Source organism: Schistocerca gregaria, chromosome 9 (genome assembly GCF_023897955.1).
Source record: "Schistocerca gregaria isolate iqSchGreg1 chromosome 9, iqSchGreg1.2, whole genome shotgun sequence".
In the NCBI taxonomy this organism is placed as follows: domain Eukaryota; kingdom Metazoa; phylum Arthropoda; class Insecta; order Orthoptera; family Acrididae; genus Schistocerca; species Schistocerca gregaria.
In genome coordinates this window covers 141,097,610-141,117,300 of record NC_064928.1, presented here as the reverse complement: position 1 = coordinate 141,117,300, position 19,691 = coordinate 141,097,610, and the positions used below count along the sequence as shown (strand labels likewise).

The window sequence follows — 19,691 nt, the reverse complement described above, 5'->3', positions numbered from 1 at the left end:
ATTAAAACAACCAATGATACCGCAGGCTATAGTATAGTGTGATTCGCCGGCGGAATTAAAGAAGCCAATATCAGAGAAAACTTCCGCTATCGTGTAGGGAACACAGAATGCGAGGATGTGTGGCTAGGACAATTCTGTCAGATATATGATGAATTGAAGAAATACAGAGGATTGTAAGGGCGGTGTTCTAATGATGAGAGCAGACAATATTTGACGCTTCTCAACCTGTTTGAAAATAGCGTTTATGAAGAAATGAAAAGCTCTCTACCAAAGAGGCAGGTTTCTCCAAATGCTGTAGTCATTGAAGTAGCCAACCACAATCAGGACTGTCCTAAAGAAAACTGAGGTGAAATTTCTGAAGCGAGACAAAGCGAGTTTGACGAAGATGACCAGGTTGAACCAATTGAAATCCACATAGTTTACAAATGTGAGGTTGAGGCTAATGTCAAATAGTCAGACAAGAGTGGTATGGGTTGCATGAGCTCGGGAGAAGAATTGCAAGCAAAAACAGAGCACATTTCACCAAGCAATCAGGAAGATGGTAGCCATTTTTACGAAGAAAATTTATCTGATTTGACAGTTAGCAAATAACTTGGTAATACAACGTTCGTTAATCGAAGAAATTGATAAAATGGTTATATGTTGGGGTCAAAACGACTGCAGAACAGGCAGACAGAAATTAAGAAGTTCAAAGAACAGACAATTAAAAACCACCAGATAAACCGCTATTGGTGTCAGAGCTGGGTGGATTTTTCTGGAATGATCTTGATGTGAATCAGGACTTGTTATATGATAACGAATCCGAAGGTGTACTGAAATTGTACTAATTTCAAGATGTAGAAGGACGAAAGAAGATAGAGTGTATTTGTAAAAGTATGTGTCGTCATCTAAACGAGGGCGAATGCTTGAATATAGTGAAGACCAAGTATAACAAAAAGAATAGAGATGGAGAAGAGATGAGAAAGTATTACAGGATGTACAACAATATCCTGTATACACGCAAACATGAGAATGAAGGAATTTGGTGGGTGTGTTGGCTTACCAAGTACATCAACGAAACAGTAGACTATTATCACTTAGCCTATGGTCATTGCATAACAAAGAAATGTACAGAGAAAATGGCTGAAGTTGTGAATTTTAACATGTTAAAAGAATAACAGATAGAATAAAGACTTGTGGTAAGTGTCAGAGGTTGAAACTGACCAACTGTACAAATAGTGGTCCTACATAGAGTATAACATCTGATGATGTATTAGAGTCAGTGTGTATGGTCTCCTGTCAAAGACCTCTGGTAATTTCGCCTACATATTAGTAGTGCTCGAAGCCTTTTCGAAGTTCATTCAGTTATATATAATAAGAAAAGTAACAGCTAAAGCGGTTAATAATAAACATGAAAACGATTACTTTGTACACGTTGGCAAAACTAAAGAGATTTTGTACGATAATGGGACACAGTTAACTGAACTGGAGGGATGGAAAGCAATGGGGTTGAAGTGATACACATGTGGGCCTATTGTCCACGTGGAAACCCAGTGGAACAATACATGCTTGAGATGCTACAACTTTGCCTGTCACCACAATTACCGGTGTGGGGCAAATATATAAAAGATTTTGAAGAAATTATGAATGCTTTGATGCACGAATCTATGGTGGAAATCCTGTTACACAATAAGTCTAAGAGTTTGGTGTAAGAGAAAACTGATTTCCCTCTGTGAGTTAATTTTAACATTGAGCAGAAGAAAGAATGTTTACGAGAGGTAACGAAAAAGAAAGCTGAGGTGCGAAAACGGCGTCATGACGCGAAATGTTCTCATTAAAGCGAACGAGAAATCCAGTGAGATTCATAATGAGATTTCAAATTTTAAAGTCATATATAATGGACTATGTAAGATTGTCAGTAGACCTCACACTAACGTTTACTGGTTAGCTTTTCCTAAACCTGGCAAGTTGTTAGGTGTACATTGTTCACTTGAAGTTGTATCAGTCAAGAACTTATTAATCTTAGAAAGAATTTCCAGTAAAAAACTGAGTTATTTTTTTATTTGAAAATTTATTGAAAATTTATTTCTTGGACCAGATTGTCATCAACGAATTTGCAGAAAGTGTGAAGAGAAATTTAGTTTACAAAGTAGATGTTCTAAAAGCACCTGAAATTAAAGTAAAAGCCGAGGTATGACCAATGTGTATAAATGTCTCTATGATATACATGTCATTTGTAGTTTAGTAAATAATACAAGGGATATTAAAAAGAATCATCCAATTTGGCATATTTATATTTCTCAAACTAAGACACACATACAATAAATTTTGTTTTTTGATGAATGGTAAGCTCAAAATTTTTTTTTCATACCTATTCCTAGCTGTTCAAAATGGTCCCCTTGAGATGCATGGCATATGCAAATGCAGTGTTCAAATTGTTCCCACACTGCAGCAAGCATGTCTTGAGTTACAGCTTCGACAGCTGCTGTTATGTGTTGTCTCAGTTCATGTATTGTTTTTGGTAACAGTGACACATAAACTGTCTTTTATAAACCACCACAAAAAATAATCACATATAGTTAGGTCTGGTGATCTTGGAGACCAGTAACGGCAGGCTGAACATTTGGTCCAGTGTGTACGATCCATCATCCAGTAATTCTTGTATTTAAAAATTCCATTCATTTAAAGCCGAATTTTGTAGCGTTTCATGTGTAAACGTCAACGCTACACACGCCAGACAGAAATTGGGGTCATTTTGACCTGTTGAGCTGCTTGGCGAACAGGTTTCTACGGATTTCTTGTGAAACTATAACGTAAGCATTCTATGTCTGTATCAGGCACTTGGGGACGGCCAGGCAATTTGTCTTTACAGTAACAACCTGTTTGTTGGAATTGTTCATGCCATTGTCCAATGCTCCAATCTATAGCAGGATCCACACCACAGAGTGAAAGTCATGCTGAACAGTTATTAGCAGCCCACACTGCACAAACATAGAACACAAAACGCTTTCTGTTGTCCTGACATCAGTTTTACTAGAACTGGGCACACACGGCTGCTACCTAGGGGGACCCATTTAAAACTCGAGAGTGTTCCGAAAGATACAACAATCACCGCATCTGACATCATCTCCAAAGCTGTTCTTGCATGATAATTCGGCCAGGGAGAGAAAAAACAATGTAACATCCCAGCAACATACTAGACCCTACAGTTTGTTGGGGTATTCCCCTCTGGAATGCAAGGAAGCAGCAACGACTTTAACTGGGTATTGGTGGAAAAAGGATTACTGGAAGACCATCAATTTCAGAATTTTATTCCTGACATGAAATTCCTTCATCCCCTTAGGTTTATAGGATATTTTAGAGGGGTGCTGCCTATGTTATGGACAGACTACCAGTAAATACAATTCGTGGCAGCTTATATGCAAGACGGATTAGATTGCAATGTTCTAAATACGATCAGTTCGAGCAAGCATTCTTGGCCAAGTACTGGTCACTGCACACACAAGCCTGCCCATTTAAAACCAGAAATGTACACTTGGATAATCCCATTGCATGCAAGGATGAGATCAGGATGCTAAAAGGCAGATTACCAGTGGACATACGTGAGAAATTAATTCGGGTGCAAGAAGATACCATAACTGTCTGTTGTCAGTGTATTAGATTTAACCCGTGACAACACGCGACAGACGAATGGAAACAGTGGCTCACCAATAATGCATTCCTGCAGCGATAACAACAATGGTCAGACAGGCGCTGCTCACAACAATGCGACCCCTCCCACACAAGTCGCGCGGCAACACATAAATTGAAATAGGACGCACATTAGCGATGGATACCAGCGTAGAAACCGGAATAATAAGTTCCACCCTGGTTACCATAATGGTAAAGATGGATCACAAGCAGGGCAGTCATCATCGTTGGAGAACTGTGGTAACCAGTGCAGACTAAAGTGTCCAGAGAATTATAATCAACTGAATGGCAGTCACACTTGGAATCAACCTGTTTCCAACCCGAGACCAACAACTGGATAGTCACAAACCCCACGAAATGAGACAATACAGATTGTGGAGTGCCTGGATGAGTGCTCTCCACACATGAACAATGCATCAAACTGAACACGGTCTCATCGCATTACCTGATTGTGGCCGCAGGAGTTAATGGGACAAAAGTTCTCGTAATCTAATGAACATGCTTTGTTGTAATGATAATCAAGATATCCATGATGAACTGTGTATTGATCTGATATCACATAGGGAAGTCTGGGCACACCAGATACAAGTGACAGCGAATGGTGTAATCAGACCTATTCCAGTCATCATAGTGTCCGACACTGGGGGTAGTATGAGTGTGATGGCCACTCATTTCTTAAAATTTTTTTTGGAAAGAACTAAGGTTCCAGCGTTGTTGATACAGAATTGTGTTGCGTTGGGAGCTATTGATGTCTGGACTCAAAAGTAGAGATATAAGTACTGGTTTTAATAGCATTTGAGAGTGGAGATGTTGGGTGCACATTCTTAGTGGTCAAGGATCTAACGGTACCTTGCTTAGTGAGGATGGAATTCCTAAGATGGAGGAATGTGTGTGTGTGTCTCAAATATGGAACACACAAACTATTTGTTATCGAGAAGAAGATGAAATTAAAATTAATTCGTACCACAGAATGCATGCTACCAGTGTTAAAGACTGCGATGGAGCTCCGTATGCCACGGCAAACTGGCTGACACTGACGGCGGCGGTGCACAAATGCTGCACAGCTAGCGCCATTCGACGGCCAACACCGCGGTTCCTGGTGTGTCCGCTGTGCCGTGCGTTTGATCGTTGCTTGTACAGCCCTCTCGCAGTGTCCGGAGCAAGTATGGTGGGTCTGAGACACCGGTGTCAATGTGTTCTTTTTTCCATTTCCAGGAGTGTAGTTCTTAAGTTCCTAATTAGTAAACCAATTTTAAATTCTATGATTTCTGTGTTTACTATTATGTATAACTTGATACTTTTTCTCAAATGTGTGTGTGTGTACATGCTTTGAGCATATTTATGTATGTATACTTTGTCTATGCTATGAACACGATTCAGACCTCGAGTTATTAGGTAGATGTTTAAAGTGTGTCATGTGAATTTTGTTTTTCTGGCTTTGATCATTTTGCTTTAATTTCTACCATGTTTGGTTTTTGGGGTCTTTATGTCCCAAACTTTTACCTATATTCTCTTTTTTGTTATATCTTGAGCCATTTGCAAGTGTCTGATTGACTAACTTTTACTTATGCTTTGTGTTTGAGAATCACTAATTACTTGTTTATTGACCATTAGTATTTGATTAGATAATACGAAAAAGAATCTTAAAAAGACAGTTGTTATGATCCTGGGACTGGGGTGCAAAATATTAGGCACAGGCCTTGTGCAAAAGTTATTCATACACAGTTGTGTGATGAATAATGATGCACAGACACACTGAAATGTGAGGAAACTCTGAACACTTTGTCAAAGCTAAACTTTCTCATCTCCCTGTAAAGTCGATAAACATGAAATAGAAGAATGTATGTAATAATGATCTTCATTCATTACGACCCATCCTCAATCAGGTACCACACCGATGTATTGTAAATCCCTTGGACACTGTAATCCTGTGATCCTGCAGGTAGTGCACTCTTCAGAAACAATATCACAGAATGAACATGCATGTGACAAATCTAATAGTATGAGAAGATAAGAATTGCCGCCTGCCCATGCACATTAGCCATCACACACAGAATCACCTATAAATCTTATTACTGACACGGCATGTGCATTATTAACCTTTAAATCTTTCTGCTATTGCAGCAAGAATTTACATATATTCCACATGTGGACATTCCAGCAGTGTGTGTGTGTCATCATTTTAATATAAATGTGAATTTCAGTCACATTTCTACTTTCTCGAGCAGTGTTGCTTGTCTAGGATTAAATGTTTTGAACATTAGTGAATGCTGAGTCAGCAGATAAGCTTTAATGTTTCAACTTACAGACAATGCATATATAAAGCGAGTCTCCAGTAAAGCAGATTATGACCCAAGTTTTGCATGAAACCAGAATGGGTGTCAGTACATCAATACAGAGTATAGCCTTCGCAGCAACATGTGAAGTAGTCTTTATTAACCACTGATGCTGAGATTTTACTTTGTTTCATGAACCCTGTGGAGAACTGAGCAAACAGTTGGTAACACTCCAGAGCCATCCAGTGCACATCTGTGCTCTCGAGGCTGATAGATCTTGCATGCAGCCATTGCACTGCAGTCATCAACCCAAGGGGCTGGCCTGCTCTCATCTCCTCTCCCACCACGTGCTCGTGCAGGATGAAACTTTCATTGAGTTTATATCATTAAAACAATTTTATAAACCATCTGCCAGATGACCACAAGTCTACCTTGTTATTGTATACATTTGTCTTCCCAGAAGATTCTGATGTTGCTCAACATAATATGACCTCAAGTCTAGATCGCTTTATTTAAATTCCTTAAAATTTGGACACTTTCATCAACAACCATCACCAAAAGACCTCGAGACTACTTTACTTTGTAAAAATTCAATATCTTCGAACTTTTGCACATCAACAATCGTCACAACTCTACAAGTGTACTTTGTGTTTATAAATTCACTTATTGCCAAACTAAATTCCTTGTCCATCCACAAACGCCATCGAGTCAATATTGTATTTGTATAACTTCAGCCTTTCTTTGGAGGATCGCTGACCACTGATCCATGGAGATGTCAATTCTACTTAGCATTGTATTGAGACAAATTTCTAGGAAACAGTAATGATTTGAAGCACAATGATTCCAAAATTCATTGTTCGCAAACTTATGACATGAAATAATTTGAACCTGCTGTACTATGTGAAATCTTTAACAAACCAAGTTGGTGTGTTATGACCAACTTCTATAGCACTGTAGTTCTACAAAAACTAGTAATCCTTTTAAGTTATCAGTGATCCATGAATACGTGTATCACTTATAAAGATGCAAATACTTGAAGACTGGATCTGAATTATAACTTGCTGAAATATCTACAACATAACCAACTAAATCAAAATCATTATCTGATTCTACTGTATGTAATATGATCTTAATTTCTTATGGTATATGCATACTTAACCTGTGTACCACTGTATGGACTGAAATACTTCGTGGAATGAATATATGGCAACCCATTCCACCATGGCTTTTACCCTAATGTTGGTCAAAGATTTGACAATTTTCAGTATGTTGTGTACCCTCAAGCCTTCAAAGGGGCCATGTATTATTACTTTTAATTTCATCCTATTTTGTATGCATGAACTGTTTGTGAAATAACTGTAAACGATGCACCTGTGTTCATACATTAAATTTACACATTTATGTGAGTGTATCAACACCTAAAACCACATATCTAATTGACGGGCTATTTTCGTTCATCTGATTATTTTCTATGCTGGATGTTTCGTTATATCTTGTGAGTTTTCTCTTTTGTTGCCTCGCTCTTGTAAGGTATGGACGCCATTCTGCTGTGCTCATTGTAAAGATTATCCTGTAACTGATAACTAGGTTTTCTTAATAAGAGTATGAAGCTAAGGTTATTCAGCCTTTTGTGTATAACAAAAACCATGTTACTTTTATATGATTTTTAATCTTTGTGATGTTTTCAGACAATCATGGCTGGAAAACGGGTGCCAGCAGCAGACTGTTTGAACGTTACTACCTGAATACTTTTCATCTTCAGTCATTACTTTTCATTGTGTCTTACACTAGACTTCCCTGAGATACTTCGACCAGTAATTTTTATTGTATCTCACAGGATTTTCACGCAGTCTATGCAATGAGTTATTCAGTCTTCTGTCTAATACAATGATGTTGTCATGCGGCCTACATTAGTTGCATGTGTGCCCACAAACATTTAAGGTTTTTGATGGTGGTTAATATCCCTTATATGTTGCATTCTCAGCCTCATGATGAACTCAATATGAAGCACTGGGTGTATTACAACAGTGGGTCACACATATTTCACACATATTGTAGGTAAAAACACACACACACAGAGAGAGAGAGAGAGAGAGAGAGAGAGAGAGAGAGAGAGAGAGAGAGAGAGAGAGAGAGAGAGAGCAACTCTTGTTAACATTTATGTAAGATATAAGCCTGTCTGAGGGTTAAATGTATATAAATTTAGTATTACAGAATAATCAACACAACTACATACCAACAGTTAATCACATGAAAATTAAAGATGATCCAAGCATTCTGGTAAACAATGAACTCCCATATCTTAATAGAATTTGCAGTAGCATATATCTGTAAAACATTTTTAATGCACAAAACATTATTATCTAAAATGAAAAACATATGTCTACAAGATGAAGGCATTATTTCTATTGTACAACATGAAGCATGATTTCAAAAAGAAGTGAATTCTGAAGATAATCACGTCTTGAAGGCAAAAAATGCTACTGTGACTTTGGATGGAAAAGATAGCCAAATGTCACTGTATCAGATAACCAACCAGCACATTTTTTAATCAGAGAAGAAGGAAAGAGAAGGGAAAAACTAAATTTAGGTAGTTGTTGTTGCAGATAAAATTGTCGAATTCTGATATGCACTAACATCTCCGTGCCAAACTACTGTAGCACACTGCCATAAGAAAGAGAAGGAAATGGCACAAGTTACTGATAAAGGGCAGCTGGGGTTCTCCACTTTCTTTTGGCTACTCTAACTGCATGCAGCTGCATAGTGGCACAGGGATCTCAATGTGTACTGGGTATGTACATAAAAAAAGTAGGCACATTAATAATGTATGTTTACCTTTTAGAAGAGTTAATGAACATTCTGTCGCTACTTCTTGTGACCCTACAGGACATACACACATCTGAATTACACTAGATGTGATATTTCACAACCGGTTTTTCATCTGTTTCTCCTCTTCAGCAGATTACAGTACAATCAAATCATTACCAGTATACACTACTGTACGCTCATAGTGTATTTTCAAGTGCTACTTATACGACCTCTGAGCAAATGTGAATGCTTCTCCAATCTGTGGCTCATTGTGAATAACTGTGGTAACACATAAGTATAGAATGTTCCCTTGTTTGGAGAACTACGTGTACTCTCAAGTTTCTACAGTACAAAAATTACATTTGATAAATGTTGAAAATGTATGTTTTTTTTCATCAGTCTGCAATCACAAGTGTTCCTTCAACTTGATCATGCTTCTGATCTCTTATCCTTTTCCGCCTGATGCCACACGATCGTGCTGATTCGGTTTTTAGTTTTGTATGCCGACCTGTTGCTTCTGCTTTGCTTCCAACCAGCCTGAAACGATAGTTCAACTTGTGTGCTTCACGTTTCACTTGTTTTTGTTCCGATTACACGCCAACAGAGCGCAGCAGCAATGGTGAAAGTGAGTGTTAACAGAAGCGTCACGTGTTCTTCAGGTTAGTAGCTGACTTCTTTGTGTTGTTTAAAGTCTTTTGATGTATATCCATTTGTGTGTGTTTGATATTGTATATACAACAGACTGGCAATAAATAACATCAGTAATCTCATACTTCTTAACAGTAAATTGGGCAGGTTGTTACGTCGCTATTTAGATGGTTTTACTTCTGATTTCCGTACAACATTAGGCATTATATTTATTACTTACCATACACCTTGAATTTTTTTTCTTCTTTGTTACAGAATCCTTCGCCCATTCAGTGCCCCACTCGGTATTTGGACACAACAGCTTGAGAAATTAAGCTCTTTTTTGGAATTAACTATGGGGTGCATAAGGTATCCTAGATTACCTATGTATTGGCAGAAATGCATTTCTCTGAGCACAGTTAGTGACAGTATGCCTCGAGATCGTTTTATTGCCCTCCAATACAACATACATTTTGCAGATGCTGTAGACGAATAGACTGTAGAAGATTTAACCACACATTGATGCTGAGAGAGAGAGAGAGAGAGAGAGAGAGAGAGAGAGAGAGAGAGAGAGAGAGAGAGAGAGATGCCATACTTCATTCTGTACATTCAATTGTTGCAGCATCGATGAACAAATGATATCCTTCACAGGGCATTGTAAATTAAAATAATATGTCAAAGGCAAATCTAGACCTTTAGGGTTTAAGAAATTTATTTTGGCTTCAGCTTCAGGTATAGTTTTAGATTTTGAGATATATCAGGGTGCCAGCACGAATTTTGGTGAGAGATCATTAGGCTTAGGACCGCCAAAGATTTTGCAACTTTCCCAAACTCTACCTCAGGAAAGTTTCATTTACTTTGATAGATATTTCACTGCCATTCCTCTCTTAGAGAAACTCAGGTATGATGGCTATGACCATTGGCCAACAGTGGATGACATTTATTCCCCAAGGAATTGCCAGCTTCAGTACTGCAACAGCAGGACAAAAACTAAATGTAGCAAATATGATCAGTACTTAAAGTCTATTCAAAGAAAGAAACTGTTTCAAGTCATTTCACAAAAAATAATGTTTGATTTTATGATGTAATTATTAAAACATTTTTGCCATGATTGTAATATTTTTGATGACAGCATGAGATCATATGAAATTTCTACTGAATTAAAACCTGACCTGTATGATCATTGTTGTACTTTTTTGGATAATTATACATGAAAAATGTTTGCATTATTTTTTCTGCAATCAATGACATCAGGACACTATAATAATGCTACACAATGAAAAATATTTCAGGCTGTAAAGGGATATGCACACTTGACAGTTTTATAGACGTTCGTCAGTGTGCAGCTGTGAATGCTTCTTCAGTGCTGAACTTCGAGTGAATGTCTTGTTGCAAATGCCACAGCTGTGTACACGTTCACCAGTGTGCAATCGTGAATGCTGGGTAAGCGCCCAGCTTTGCGCGAATGTCTTATTACAAACGCCACATACGTACGGGCGCTCGCCAGTGTGCATGCGCACGTGCTTCTTCAGGCTATTACTGCATCTGAATGCCTTGTTGCAAATATCACAGCTGTGTGGGCGTTCACCAGTGTGCACTCCAGAGTGCCGTTTCAGCGAAGAACTTAAAGCGAAAGTCTTGTTGCAAACACCGCAAATGTATGGTCGCTCGCCAGTGTGGAATCGTGTATGCTTCTTCACTTCTTCTCTGTCTCTGAATGTCTTTCTGCAAATGCAACAGCTGTATGGGCGTTCACTACTGTGCAATCGTGAATGGTGCCTCAGTGCCCAACTTTGAGCAAATGTCTTGTTGCATATGCCACATACGTAGGGGCGCTCGTCGCTGTGGATTCGCAAATGGTCCTTCAGGCTACTACTGTGTCTGAATGTCTTGTTGCAAACACTACAGCTATGCGAGCGTTCACTAGTGTGCACCTGTGAATGCCGCTTCAGTGAAGAACTTAGAGCGAATGTCTTGTTGCACATACCACAGACGTATGGACGATCGCCAGTGTGCAATCGTGAATGATTCTTCAGTTTATCACTGTCTCTGAATGTCTTTCTGCAGACGCAACAGCTGTATGGGCGTTCACCAGTGTGCAATCGTGAGTGCTGCTTCAACGCACTACTTTGTGCAAAAGTCTTGTTACAAACGTCACAGGTGTACGGACGTTCACCAGTGTGCACCCGGAAGTGCTTCTTCAGATCGGATTTTTGCATGAATGCCTTGCTGCAAGCGCTGCAGTTGTATGGGTGTTCACCTGTGTGCCGCCGCGAATGCTGTTTCAGTGCCCAACTTTGCGCAAATGTCTTGTTGCAAACGCCACAGCTGTATGGGCGTTCACCACTGTGGACTCTGAAGTGTTTCTTCAAATAGGTGCTCTTTGTGAACGTTTTGTGACACACACTGCACGAATGCAGTGGAATGCTGGTAATCAAACTGCTGTTGTCTCCGTTAGTGTCGTTGTCCACACCAACACCAATGGAACTGCAGAAAGCAGAGAGAATGGTATCAGAAACTATTGTAGTACCAGTGCAAGTATGTGAATGAAAAATTATAGTAACAAATACTAGGTTCACAAACAACTCAAAAATATCAGTGAACTATGCTATGTAGTAGGAGCACAATGAAGGAAATTAAAAAAATTTTTAGGTCATTTCAAGAGGTGGCAGTGGGAGATGAGTTCATCTGAAGCACTACTTTAGAACCCAGAACCCTGTAAATTTGTCAGAGTTAAATGTAGGCAGATTTGATGATAGTGGAATTGCTGCAAAGTGAAACATCTTTAAAACACAAACAACAATAATTACTCCTACAGATGTAAGAAAGAAAATGGAAGGGTCTGTAGAACTCCAATGCATACCAAATGAACTTCTACATCAACAAATATACGCTACAAGCCACTGATGATGTGACATATACGTAACTTCAGATATGCCTTTATTAAGCTGTTGTATACTGTTTTATAGCTATCCTACTACCTAAAAGTCATTGGTCATAAAAACAAATGAGCGAATTTGTTAGAATGGTTCAAATGGCTCTAAGCACTATAGGATTTAGCATCTGAGGTCATCAGTCCCATAGACTTAGAACCACTTAAACCTAACAAACCTAAGGACATCACACACATCCATGCCTGAGGGAGGATTCTAACCTGCGAGCATAGCAGCGGCCCGGTTCTGGACTGAAGTACATAGAACCACTCGGTCACAGTGGCCGGCGACTTTGTTAGATCATTATAAGCAATTCCACCTTGCTTATGGAGCAGTGGTGGATAGAACCTTGACAGAGTGACGGACCATGGAATATATGTTGCACTATGGTGAACCTAAATTAATCTTACAGTGTTGGAAAGAGCTATTTAAATGATAGTGGGAGGTAGGTAAAGATTAAAGTAGAATGTGGTTGAAATGTGTGTAAATATACAACTTGAAACCTAAAGTAGCCCTGAGGTATACAAGCAATATAACATATAAAATATATAGTTTATTTTTATTGGTTAATATACTTATGCATTCAATACCATCAAATAATTTGATTAAAATGGGTTATTAGTTCTGAAAACAATGGCAATCAATATGATCAAGACACAAAGTATCTCTTTCTGATAGCACAATACTCAACAAAATCAAAACTAATCTGAATGCATATCGTTATTTACCAACTTCAAGAATATGTCTCATAAACTAATGAAGAGCAAATAATTGAGACACTATAATTTATAAATAACAATGATCATACACAATCTCAAGACTTTCATGTTCACTTCTGGATGATCAGATACTACTTTGTAATTCACATGACCTAACCTGTACTCTGGATATGTGAGACTGATATATGCAGAATATATGGTGTGAACATTTTCTCAAGCTGTGCTGATAATTGACCCAGTATCCTCATGTTTTCTTTATTTCTACAGTTTTCCCAACAATTGTCAGGCTTGTAATGATTGGAGAGGGATAAAGACCTAGTAAAGGGTACAATGGAATGTACTCTCTGCCATGCACTTAACGCTAATTTTAAGAGAATGTATGTGGATGTAGAACTTCAGCAGATGGCCTCTTCACACAGGCTACTTTATGACCTGCAGCTACCATGGCCTGCATTGCACCTACCATGAACTGCATCAATGCCAAAAATTACATTACATTGGAGAGGAATTCTCGCAGAGTGGTAGCTGTAGCGACTACCAAGCGGAAAAATGCAACAATGCATGATATTGAGCGAGTTAGCAGGTAGCAAACTGACAACACAAAGGCTGACCACATCATGACATTGGTGAGGTCTTGAAGTGGTCAGATGGAGGAGAAACTGTAGATGTACAATAGTGGTTTGACAGGAAGAGAGGCCAACAACAATATTTTGTTGGATGAACTGTTATGAGAAAATTAACAAGCACAACTAGTTGTTATGACCCTTCACGATCCTTTATTTTTTTGCCCTCCTCCGTGGCTGTACACAAAGACATACAGTACAGTGGTATTAACTTTACAGACTGTCCTACAAACAGCTCATGTCAGGAGTGGAATATCTCTGAATATTCCAGATGCATTTAAAAAAAAAAAACTTTATTAATATGTTCACACAAAAAAAGGAATAGTGGTAAGCACAGCACATTACCAGTTCGATACATGGTACTTTCAGTTCATGAGCAGACACATCTGTAAGTCATGGTGCTAACCACTGTGTTGTACGAAATTCAGAACGGAGAAGAATGAATGTCAGAGATGCCGAGATACATCAGGTTATATCTGAACATGACGAGGAAAAATGACAACTATAAATTATCAATCTCTGTTGGCCCACCGTGGCCAGGGGACATCAGCTGGTATGTAATTTCCAATGTCAATAAAATTCATCAACATAACAAATGAAATTCACAATATCTTAAAGTGTACAGTTGTTGGTTAATTTTATTGATGCTGAAGAAAGGAAAAAAAAAAACAAATTATTGTCAGTAAATACAGTACAGGAGCTAGAATGTTTTTAGTTTGCTGGGAGTTCACGATGAGATGTGAAACAAAGTGGTTGCTTTGATGTCCATGACAAGATACCAGCCAATTCTCAAATTTGGAAGTTGGGTTGAGAATCCAAAATTCCACCATGAAATGATGTAGAGTCATTGTTTAGTGTAGGTTGGCACTAAATTTAGCATTACGTCACTATTCCTGTGTATGTGGTATATAAACTCCAAGAAAAAAAGATGATGAACCATTAAGGACAAATCCGACTGGGCTGGAAATATGTATATGTGATTTACATGTACAGACAAACAAATGATTAAAATGTGACAAATTGGATAACTTATTCAAGAGAAAGAGTTTTAGAAAATGAGCAAATCAGTAATGGGTTGGCCCCCTCCATCCCTTATGCTAGCAGTTGATTGGCTTGGCATTATATTTCATTAACACTGGTTCCATTGCTCACGAAAATGACACTTCGTAATGATCTCGAATATGTCAATTTAACGTAAATTTTCTTTGCACTATAAAACTGTTACTTTCTTTTTTTTTTACAACTACTCTACTTTGTATCTAAAAATGCATCTACTAAGTAGAAGTTAATTGCTCGTTGGCTATTTGCAGAACTTTTAATGTTGTTTTGTAAATAACCAAAGACTTTTGTGGCAGCATAATTCACCCCTACTTGTGCCACAGTCAGACTTAATCCAGTATAGTGAAGATCATCCTTTCATCCAGTATTGTAGCTATGCACTTCAACATTATTTTTGAATTGGGATGGGTTATTAATAACAAATTTCATATGTGAATATACATATTGTGAAGGTACTGTGAATATCCCGAGTTCCTTAAACAAACGTCTCCATGGTGTCTTGGGTGGGCTCCAGTTATTATACTGATTACACACTTTTGTGCAATGAAAACTTTAAAGGTGAATTACCCCAAAATCTGATCTCATATAAAAGTAGGAAATGAAAATGGGTATAGTAGCCCAATTTACTGATTTGTTTATCACCAAATCCTACAATAACCAAAATAGCATAAGTAGCAGAACAAAAACATTTCAGCGTATCTTCAATATGTTTCTTCCAATTCAATCTCTCAGCGATGCACATACCTATGTTTTTGCAAAATTTAGTATGAGTCCATTTGCAGAGAACAACCTAATTTTCTAAAAGACATTATTTACAATTCCCTCAGCTAATTCTTGTTTCTTTGAAGTGATTACTATTTTTTGAATCACCATAAAAAAGAACTAGGTTTGCATTTCCATGAACATAGAGTGGCAAGTCATAAATATATATTAAGAACAATAACAGACCCAAAACTGAATATTGTGGGACATCCTCCTCGATACCTCTCAATTAGAAGACTGTGCTGATTTTTGCAAACTATCTGTGCTGTCAATTTCAACGTTCTGCATTCTCCCTATTAAGTAGGAATTAAACCATTTGTGCATTGTCCCACTCATACCACAATATTTGAACTTATCCAGAAGAATGTCATGACTCACAGTCAAAAGGCTTTGAAAGATCTCAAAAATCCCAATGGGTGATGTTACATTATTCACAGCATTCTACATTTTATTAGTGAAAGCATATATAGCATTTACTATCAAAAAGCCTTTCTCAAAACCAAACTGACATTTTGTTAGTACTTTATTCTTACGAATATGTGAAGCTACTCCTGAATACATTAGTTTTTCAAGATGTTTGGATAAATCTGTGAAAAGTAAGTTTGGGTAGAAGTTGTTAGCATCACACCACACCTATTCCCCTTTTTTGCAATGTTTTAACAATAGCATATTTCCGTCAAACTGGAAAAATTCTCTCTTTCAGTGCACTACTACATATATGGCTACTTACCTATTGGAAACAAGCTTTTATTACTGTGTTGGAAATACCATCAATTCCATGCAAGCTTTTACATTTGAGTGTATTTATTTTTTCCTAATCTCAGTAGGAGAGGTGGGCTGAATTTCAATTTTATCAAACTGCATAGGTATTGTCTCTTACATGGACAAAGACCACTGTGTTTTCTAATGAGCAACTAGCTGGATCCTTTATTTCTACAACAGTTAAAAAATTATCATCAAAAATATCTTCTACTTCTTACTTTTTGTTAAACTTGTCACTCACTCTCACAGAAAAGCAGCCTTCCTGTGCCCTCAGTTGCCGTTTCCCTTTTAACAATATTCCAATTGTTTTAATTTTATGTCATCTCCAATATAATGCACATACCTACGAATTTTTTAATAATTTTCCTTAATACACTGCAGCAGTGTTCATGATTTTTGACTGTTTCCGGATCATTACTCCTTCTAGTTATAAGACACATTTCCCTCTTCTTTTTGCAAGATATTTTTATCTCTCTAGTATGCCATGGCTTTGTAGATAGTTTCTTACAATAATAACATTTTCACAGTCTTCTTACAGAAAACGTTTTGAAATATACTAAAAATAGTATCATGAAATTAGTTACATTTTAAATTTGCGTCATTTTCCCTGTACACCTCATTCCAGTCTAAATGTTGCAAGCTTTCCCTAAGATCTGTGACTGTTATATCATTATTCGAAAACACCATTTTTTGCAGACTGTATAGAGCTATTGTGTATCCTGTAACTGCACTCATGCTCGTAAATTAAGGATAATTGCAGAGTATGGTGCCACACAACGTGGCACTACACAAAACTGGTCCTAACAGCATAGGCACATAGGGAACACACGAGAGAGATCTGTAAATCCACGTTATTGATGATAAGTTGAGAAAAACGTCCCGAAACACATGTTCTACAAAACGCCACTGTTTCCTGCATATGTACCCTGACATCAATATGGGATATGATCACCATGCACATGTACACTGGTCACACAATGGGTTGGCATACTCTGGATCAGGTGGTCTGTGGCCAGTGCCTGTCGGAGCTCCTGAAGTGTCGTAGGGGTTTGAAGACGTCAACCGAGGGCATCCCAGACGTGCTCAATGTGGTTTCGGTCTGGAGAACAGGCAGGCCACTCCATTCACCTGATATCTTCTGTTTCAAGGTAATCCTCCACGATGGCAGCTCGGTGGGGCCATGCATCATCATCCATCAGGAGGAAGGTGGGACCCACTGCAACCCTGAAAAGGTGGACATACTGGTGCAAAACAATGTCCAGATACACCTGACCTGTTACAGTTCCTCTGTCAAAGGCATGCAGGGGTGTATGTGCACAAATCATAATACCACCCACTCCATCAAACCACGACCTCCATACAGGTCCCTTCCAAAGACATTAAGGGGTTGAAGGGTTGGTATCTGGTTTCTGGTTCACACCAGATGAAAACCCAGTGAGAATCACTGTTCAGGCTATACATGGACTCGTCTGTGAATGTAACCTGGGACCACTGTTCCAATGATCATGTACTGTGTTCTTGACACCAGGCTTTACGGGCTCTCCTGTAACCAAGGGTCAGTGGGATGCACCTTTCAGGTTTCCGGGCAAATAAACCATATCTGTTCAGTCGTCTGTAGACTGTGTGTCTGGAGACAACTGTTCCAGCGGCTGCGGTAAGATCCCGAACAACGCTACCTGCAGTACTCCGTGGCTATCTGTGGGCACTGACGGTGAGATATTGGTCTTCTTGTGGTGTTGTACACTGTGGACATCCCGTATTGTAGCGCTTGGACACGTTTCCTGACTGCTGGAATTGTCCATGGAAGGACCCATGCTAAGACCTGCTGTGTCTGACCAGCCTCCAGTCGCCCTAGTATTCTAACCCTCATAACGTCATCAACATATGTTCTTTGAGCCATTTTCAACACACAGTCACCACTAGCACATCTGAAAACGTCTGCAAACTTACTCGCTGCACCATATTCTGAAATGCACCAACACACCTCTGCATATGTGGACTGCTGCCAAAGCCAGCGTGCGATGACCACAGGTCAAATGCGCTGCATTGTAATACCCCAAGGTGATATAAACCGGCAAACCACCTACCACAGCGTTTCTTCACCATGTATCAGCATTGTCCTTAATTTATGAGCATGAGTGTAGCTGTCGGGTTCACAAGTTACATGGCCGGCAGTGCAAACGTTTCTGTTCACAGCAGTATACTTCGGTTTTCACCACAGCACTCTTAGAGCGCGACAGTACATCAATGATATTCTACATCCAGTTTTGTTGCCCTTTATGGCAAGCAATCCCTCGCTTATATTGAGCGAGATAATCCCCACCCATCCATGGTTGAAGTTTCCACTCCTTGTCTTTGAGCTTGCCAAATCCTACGTCGGCCAGAAAGGTCACCAGATCTCTGCTCAGCTGAGAACATTTGGATAATTACGGGCAGAGCCTCCAGCCAGCTTATGTTATTGATGACCCAAAGGGGTAAATTGGTCATAATTAGGTACAGTACCCCTCCTCAGATGGACGTCCAACAACTGTCAGTCAAGAAAATTATTTTTTGTGGGGATTTCAATGCAGATTTTCTGAAAGAGTCTGACAGAAGCACGACCTTGAAGTATTGCTTGGTTCTTTCAATTTGAAATCATTTACTGAGTTTCCTACTTGGGTACTACAGGAAAGAAGCACACTGATAGAGTGGTCAACAACATTGCCAGATCTCTCCCCAGAAGAGAACATTTGCAGCATTATGGGCAACATCCGCCACCATCTCAGGATTTTTGACGATCTAATGGGCAAATTGCAGAGAATTGGCATGTTATCCCTCAGAAGGACATACAATAACTACCAATCAATGCCAAGCCGAATAACTGCTTGCATAAGGGCCAGAGATGAACCAACGCATTAGTTAAGCTCTTTCTCTTAAATAAATCATTCAACTTTTCTGAAACTGTAGACATTTGTTTTTTGTACATGTACATCACATCTGTAATTTTCCATCTCATTCAGCTAATTCCTTCATGGTACATCGTCTTTTTATCTTAGTGTAGTTTTAAATACAGCTAACATGACAAGTGGAAAATAGGATGAGGATTAAATATAAGTGAGGTGTCATCTGAAAAGTGAGGTCCCAGATGGAACCGCAAGCTAAGGACAGTTGCTGCCAGACACATTCATGAAGAGAGACAGCGAAGACACGTCTTCATGAGGTTCAGAATGCCACTGCTGCCGGAAAAATCTACTAACATCAGAGCACAACACTGTTTGCCCCATTCTGTTAGCATTGATATCAGTATCATTGTAACTGGGATTCAGGAGTAATCCAGTATTGTTAGTCAGAAGCGAGTACCAAACTTTATAGTTAAATGAATGTGACACCTCACTGTCATTTAGTACATATCAAAATAATTGACAGTTATTATTCTGTTACGCAACAGAACTAAATATATATTGTCATTTCCAT

At 38.7% G+C, this 19,691-nt stretch overlaps 1 protein-coding gene across 16 annotated transcripts in view; it reads right to left on the bottom strand.

Moving 5' to 3' along the window:
• Positions 1 to 19,691, bottom strand: part of LOC126291704 (zinc finger protein 501-like) — a 199,843-nt gene that overhangs the window by 71,882 nt on the left and 108,270 nt on the right. For 14 of the 16 annotated variants that reach the window (XM_049985345.1, XM_049985340.1, XM_049985341.1 and 11 more), the window contains one exon: positions 10,434 to 11,867. The exons of 1 other annotated variant lie outside the window; for it this stretch is intronic. In XM_049985345.1, coding sequence (XP_049841302.1) covers positions 10,703 to 11,867 — 1,165 coding nt within the window. In that variant the 3' untranslated portion in view covers positions 10,434 to 10,702. Of the gene's footprint in view, positions 1 to 10,433; positions 11,868 to 17,229; positions 17,463 to 19,691 lie in introns of those variants that run through there. One more of the 16 variants, XR_007551849.1, reaches the window with a different exon arrangement.